The 7,151-nt window shown below is 42.6% G+C and overlaps 1 protein-coding gene across 2 annotated transcripts; it reads left to right on the top strand.

Moving 5' to 3' along the window:
* The first annotated feature begins 281 nt into the window (after window positions 1–281).
* On the top strand, window positions 282–4,349 carry sprn2 (shadow of prion protein 2). Of its 2 annotated transcripts, none has more exons than XM_064309594.1 (2): window positions 282–603; window positions 1,766–4,349. In XM_064309594.1, the coding sequence occupies exon 2, from the start codon at window positions 1,781–1,783 to the stop codon at window positions 2,234–2,236; it is 456 nt and encodes a 151-aa protein (XP_064165664.1). In that variant the 5' UTR covers window positions 282–603; window positions 1,766–1,780; the 3' UTR covers window positions 2,237–4,349. The 2 variants fall into 2 exon arrangements, with proteins under 2 accessions (XP_064165664.1, XP_064165665.1); XM_064309595.1 differs by lacking the exon at window positions 282–603 and adding an exon at window positions 613–710.
* The last annotated feature ends 2,802 nt before the right edge of the window (window positions 4,350–7,151 follow it).

Here is a 7,151-nt window from a genome sequence, read left to right as displayed (position 1 = left end):
CCCTGGGTGTTTGTCGTGTTTTGTTCTCGGTTCAGGTCCGCTGTTTTTTTCCTGACCGCCATTCCTTTTGTTTCCATCCGCTGTATAGAAACCTTAGTCTCCATCAAACGTGTATGCTCGCTGCCATTGCCGTGGCAACAACCACGGGGGCGTGCGAAAGCAGGGAAATGGGGGGGGGGGGGCGAACGAGAGATGGAGAAATAAGGGCACGGTACAGAGCGGTACAGAAAGAGCGAGAGAGGGAGGGAGGGAGGGAGGGATGGAGAGAGAGTAAAATGCAGTTTGCGAAGGAGAACTCAAGTGGCGGGGAATAGGGGAGGAGGAGGAGCCAGGCGGCTCAGTCTCGTCGTGGCTATCGATTTAAAACCAATCAGAAGGTGGGAGGAGCGGCACTCGGGGGGCGTGGTCTGGAAATGGTGAACACGATGCCACACCCCCCCCGCTTTCCCACCCGGCAGCGGATTGGCTTCGGCAGTTTGAGTGACAGCTTCAGCCAAACAAAACCCACCCAGAGAAACAGCGATTGGTTACAAACTGAAGCACAGATCTCCAGCACCATCATCTCCAGCTTGACTCCGCTTCGGATAACGGACCTTGACAACGGTAAAGGCTCCATTCCTTTTCTTCAGTCGTTCTGAATAGAAATTGAGCTGATTTGTGGATATTCTTGGTTTAATGGTTTTTTTTTTAAAGCCTTGCTTTTAGATCTGGTAATGTATCATGTGTTTACCATTACTCATTTTATTAGACTTATTTTTGTAATTTATTATTACTATTTCATTTTTTTAATTTTTTATTTCTCTGTTTTGCTGAAGCCCATCAGGCAGTTTTTTTTATATGATAAGGTACTATACAAAGAAAGGTTAGGATCATGATTATTATTATTATTTATTTTTGAATTTCCGCACTTTAATGGAACCATCTCCATTGTCATCCAAAAATGGAATCAAATTCTTAGTTCGGATTTTGTTTTGTAGAAGTGAGAGATGGTGAGACATAATAGATTTGTCCGTTCGGGCACCGATGGACAAACCCACATCTCAATTAGCACATCTCTCAGTGCATGCTGTGAGTTTACTACATTTCGTACTACGCCACAATACAATGATGACGTCTTCAGATCACGGGGGCACAATTTGGGGAGGATCGGTTAATAGTTCAGCAAAACTGAAGGGAAAAATCCAGACTGCAAAAATTGCAGCGGAGTGGCACTTGGTCTAGATTGTACTGTACGCATGTTGCTGTGGTCTGTTTTTGTCTGTGGCCGCGTTGTTTGTTACAGAAAGGGCGGCGCATGGTGTTTCTGTGGGGCAGTTAAGCGTGTAATTGGTTCTAATCCTGGTCTGAATGGTGATGGTCATTCCTGGCTGTGGTTGGGTGGGCTGTGAGAGGGCTTGTGTCTGTTCTGTTCAGCACTGATTTGTTGGGTTTAGATAAATAAAAGTTCTGAAGGCACTGTATATATACTGTACAGTATATACATAAAATAAACTGAAATGCACTGATCAATTGAAGAAACCTGTAATAGAACCTAATAGGCACTTTCCACTTCATGAATTGAATGTCAGTTCATTCCTTGCATTTATTGGTCTGAAATTAAATTGACATGGACCCTGATATACTCATATCTCATGTCATAACCTTGTGTGAAATTTCGTCCTAATTGTTTTCCTGATGCAGCTGTGTGCATTTATCAGTGTTGACCTGTGCAGCCAGCTCAACCAAAGGCCTCGCTCTTACCCGCCAGCTGCTTGTGTCCCTGCAGAACCATTCCCCCGTCATGATTGGCCACCGCAGACTCCTCCTCCTCCTCCTGTGGACGGTCATGTTGCTCATGGCGACACTGTGCCCCGGTGTCCAGCCCAAGCGTGGGGGCGGAGGCAGGGGCAGGGGCAAAGGGGTGGGCCTGGGCGCGAAGGCCCCGCCCTCTCAGAGCCGCGGGTCCTCCAGGCAGGGCCTGAAGCTGGCGGGGGCGGCGGCCGCCGGGGCGCTGGGCGGGGCCGCGCTGGGGTACGGGCTCGGCTCCCTGGGGCGGCCCCGCTACGGCTACGGCTACGACGGCGACTCGTCCGAAGAGGACCGGCGCTTCTACTACGCCAACGGGCCGGGCTACCAGAACCGCTCCGACTGGCGCCAGTACAGAGGGGCCTCCAGCGCCGGACCGTTACCCAGCGTGCCCCTGGTTCTGGGGTCGGTGGCGTCGGTGGTGCTGGGCAACTGGATCAAGGGGATCTGAAAAGGTCCTCTCTTTCAGCACTAGCGAAACTACGACCACAACTCCCCCTAGCAGCGGGAGGACCAACCGGCTCAAAATGGAACACCAGTGCAGGTGTACCGGGCCAGGCCTCCAGCCTGATTGCCTTCTTACTATACCTGCCCCTACCACCCCCGTTTCCTTAAAGACCCTGAGTAATTACCTTTCTATACATTTAAAGTGTATGCTACGCCTTAAGAAAAATACATAAATTTACAGAAAAATGACCATAGTTACCTTTTACAAATGTATAAATAGGAAGACAATAAAATGTCCTTTTGACCTAAAGCGAAGTATTTCTCAACAGGAGAGCTATAGAGCTGGGGGGGGGTCATGTTCCATCTGTAATGAATATTCACGTTGGATAGATAGCCCAACAAACAGACTCGCGTTTGCATTGAGTTTGCTAGCTGGTAGAACATGCAAGGGGAAAATAAACAACACCAACCCTTACACACAAATTCATGGAGGTGCCGATACTAGTCAATCTCAGTGACAGGACCACCACCACCGCCTCTGCCTCCAGAGCAGGATCCTGTCTGGGTAGCTAGCAATTTAGGACAGCAAGCTATTGATGCCTGACAACTGTTGTTTGTCATCAAGCCCTTCTATGAAAGTCCTTACAGTAAATTTAAAAAAAAGATGTTAGATTACTTTCTAGTTCGCTTATTTTCATTACACTATACGATAAGTCGTATCATGTCATGTCCAGAATGAATATGTTGATACAGTCAACAAACATGATTCCTGTAACATTAGTCCCTATAGTACAGTCAGTACTGGTCAAGTGCTAAACAAGCATATTAACAAATTTAGGCAATGACTGCTGATTGGTGAACAAAAAAAATCTTGTTGATGACATCAGTTCTTCATCAACCAATACCAAATCCTTCAACAATATCCTTTCAGGATTATTAAGAAATAAATAAATACATAAAATAAATGAAAACAAAATAACAAGGGCTTGATGTGATAGTATTTATTTTCCTTGGTTCTTTGTTTTTAATGTAAGCATAAAAAATAACTATTTTGATTACACAGGGTCTTTAAACACTTTTTAAACATTCTATATCAAAAGAAAACATTAGTGGGTGTGTACATGTGTTACACTTCTGGATAATGCTATTTTGTATTTATGACATTCTTTTTTGAATACGGTATCTTAAGAATATTAACTAACGTGCTTTGGTGTATTTACAGTAAGAGTTTGGCACAGTTTTAATCCGAGTGGTTTGTGTGTGTTTTTTTATTTATTATGATTTTGGCTGTTTTCTGTGTGTGTGTGTGGGCGTGTGCGTGCCTGTGTGTGCACGTGCGTGTGCGTGTGTGCAGAAATGTGCAGTTTACATTTCAGTTATTTTTCTTTTATATGTAATGTATCGCTAGCATAAGGCACGAGGCCAACTCAAACACACGTATACTTCAGTACTTATTTTGTGTTCGGGTGATTTATTACATTTTGTGAAGTCCAAAGTTTTTGTGAAGTCCAAATGACTGTTTACAATACTCTTCAAACACATATCTGCCCTGCATGTCTATGCTTTGAGAAATCTTGTCATATGCTCTTCACATTTAACCTTGGGTTTGTTTTAATAGATTTCGAGTGAGGTTCCAGTCAAATACAGCATGTGTAGTGGAAGAAAGGCCATCCTCTGGACGTTGTATTTATTACGTTAACTCATCACAATTCAGTGCATTTCATTATTTCATGAACACAGTGAGAATCTTATTCAAAGCGCAAATAACTGCCCCCTTAATAGCTGTGTTATTGCTTACAATTAACATGTAGTGATATGGCAGACGCTTTCAGCCGTGCAACTGCTGGACACATTTAGAATCGAATCGGTGCTGCCGCTGAGACGCGCGGCACAAGCGTGAAGCCAACGGGCATCCCTTTATTCAGCATCCTATCATTGCGCTTGATCTTGCCCGAGCTCATTACAATTGTAAATGCATTATTACATCATAAATGGGCCTGCTCTGCTTTTCCTTGTGCTCTGTGACAATCCTGTTGTGAGCGACGTTATTCTGTTACAAAGCAAGAGATTGAATTTGTTGCCATTTTCGAATAAAAATAACTTTTTGCGGAAGAGAATTTGCTGAACCTGTCTTTTTGCATCATGTCGTTCGCATTCAATTTAAATCTGTTTTTGAACTATATAGTATAGTTGTTTTTATTTTTCAATTTATATTTTTTATTCCTTGTCTTCTTTTTTCAATTAGGGGTATTTTTAATAAATGGTTAGTCACAGGAAATGTATTCACTCATTAGCTGGGTCGTGGGCTCATACATTTTGTGTGCAACCTGTTTTGTGCACACGGTGGGTGTTTTTATCCAAAGCGGTGTGAGCAGCCGAAGGTGTTCGGTTCACCATCTGTCACCAACAGATTTTTGCACTGTTTGCGGTTGACCCCACGAAGCCAGGTCCAGAAGGCGCTGTGTCGTGTGAACGTAAATCATGTATCCCATGAAGCAATAATGACGTTTCAAACCTAACTAGGACACACGTGATGTTTTTTTCTCTTTTTTGCACTGATAATTAAGAATGTAAAATATTTCATTTTCTAATTTTGAGCCAAGTGATTTTAATGATGATGACCTCATTGGTGAGAGTTTTCTCTCTGGGTGTATCTCTGTGTCTACTCTGTGGACAGTTCGTGTGGTTCATTCATGCTTCTCTGCTCTCTTTCACCTGCGTCCTCGTGTCCTTTAGTCAGTTCTTGTGCTTTCTGCAAAAGGAACTTGTTACCTAGCAACCCAATAATCTTTGCCAGCTGAATTCTGTAGCCTACTTGGTAACGTTGCTGTGGTTACTTTCTCCAGTGATAGTCGTCAGAGACAGTTTTAGCAGAGACTGTTCAGGTGGTAGCATTAGCTGTAATGCTCGTATAAACTAACCCCAAATGCAGATGCCAAATCTGGCCATTTCTCGCCCATTCATTTATTGAGGGCTTTATAACTCCAGATGTGAGCACCACAGACTTGGAAAATGGCTTAAAATGAAGCAAGACACCGTTTACAACACTACGCCACTATACTACCTACACTGATATGTATGTATTGATACACTGATACTGCCCAGGGTACACTAACAATGCCCCTACTAACACCTATTTAGCCCCCAGTGCAAGTATGCTGAACATTATTAGCAAAGGCTAACATTTCTCTTACGACCAATGCAAATATAACAATATCAAAAATATGACAGCGTAAATAATTGAAATGTTACAAGCAGTAATTTGCCATGTTCGGTATGTATCCTCGCTAGACGTCATGCTTCCTCTTCCTCTTCTGATCCATACTCCAACGCATGGTCAAATGTTACCTTAGCTATGCTGATGAGTTGGCAAAATGAGTGAAATCTTCCAAAAACGGAAGGAAATGAAAAAACAACTACACCACAAAAATGCTTGTTTATTACGGTGTAATGTTACGGTTGAATGCGAAACGTTTGACTGCGAAATACTGTCCGCTACTGGATAAAAGAGTTATCAATCAAACCAGAACAAACTCAAGAGTTATGGCGTAAAAAGCAAGTGTGGTTTTGCGCATGGCTGATGTAATGTAAATGACCAATGGATCCTGTAATGGACATCTTTACTTGTGAAAGCAACGGTAAAATTCTATATTTATTCCATATTTAGTCGCAGTCGCAGCTATTGATAGTAGAACGACTTGGTATAATTACACAAGAATTCCTCCTGTTTATTTCGCTATTCAGAGAGCAGGACCTCAGCCGCTAAGTGTAACAGTTGTCGTAAAATTCTAAGATAGCTTTACTTCATTATCCTCTGTAGGACCCATTCCTAAAATTGGAAATATTTTAGTTAATATTACTACACTATTTTGTATTTCATGATTCTGTTAATGCTTACATCAGAATATCTGCAAAAAGAGATTAAAATGTGATTTAGTAACCTTTAAAATAATGCTCTTCTCTGATTGGTGAAGACTGTAGCTACACATGGCGTCTTCACGTCTCTTAGTTTGTTGTTAAAGTGGACACATTGAAAGGCTTGCTGAAGAAGATTGGCGTGCAAAGGATGGGATCGTTCTGCAGGTGAGGATCTGATTGCTTGGAAATTAGTCAGACTTCAGATCTCAGGAAAGAAGCAAAGCTAATTGCTAAATGAAATCCTTACGTTTATGTTTGGGAATATTCCAAGCAGATGTCTGTAACGTTCTAATTGCTACGTTCAAGCGAAATGGAAGGAAGCCATTCAGTCAATACCCCCATAGCCACATACTAGATTTGCCATCACGTTAGATTAAGGCTACGTTTACACCGCAGGTCTTGATGCCCAGTTCCAATTTTATACCAGCTGTTTACTATACTTGTAAAAGTGACTCATACCACATATCTGTGTTCACAGTTTAGCCTACACTTGAAGCAACCCGCACGCGTTGGCCTACAGGGAGGGCTTAGTTACGGATACGAAAGTAAACAACCACGCTGCCATAGCCATATCGCCAACTGCAATGGGCAGAAAACATAAGTGATAATTCAAGCTACTTTGTTTCGAAGCATCTTTGGTCCGTAATGAACATCCGCTGTATTATGGCCTGTATCGACTTTTAAGAGGCACATAACCACGGTATTCGCCCATTGGCCTGAGCCTTCATCCTGCATTTAACTTATTTTAACATTCAACGTTGCCGGTGGAGAGTGGATGTGCATGTAATTACGTCATACTTAATTGAAATGCGAAAAAAGTATGGAAATATCGCAATGCCCGGGAAATGCACTGTGTTTAAATAAGTCACATGGTATCCGTTTCCTATCGGATTTCCACATATGAATGTGACCCAAAACAGATCTGAAAATGTCCGATTCCCTGTGCTTTCCCCCTGTTTTCACATTCATTACTACATATCTGATTTGTGCCTCATGTGAGC

Source organism: Anguilla rostrata, chromosome 14 (assembly GCF_018555375.3).
Source record: "Anguilla rostrata isolate EN2019 chromosome 14, ASM1855537v3, whole genome shotgun sequence".
Classification (NCBI taxonomy): Eukaryota; Metazoa; Chordata; class Actinopteri; order Anguilliformes; family Anguillidae; genus Anguilla; species Anguilla rostrata.
This window is presented reverse-complemented; position numbering and strand designations above follow the sequence as displayed.

Bases quoted from the DNA above. Each gene is read 5' to 3' on its own strand.
- sprn2 (XM_064309594.1), top strand. From the start codon at position 1,781: ATGATTGGCCACCGCAGACTCCTCCTCCTCCTCCTGTGGACGGTCATG.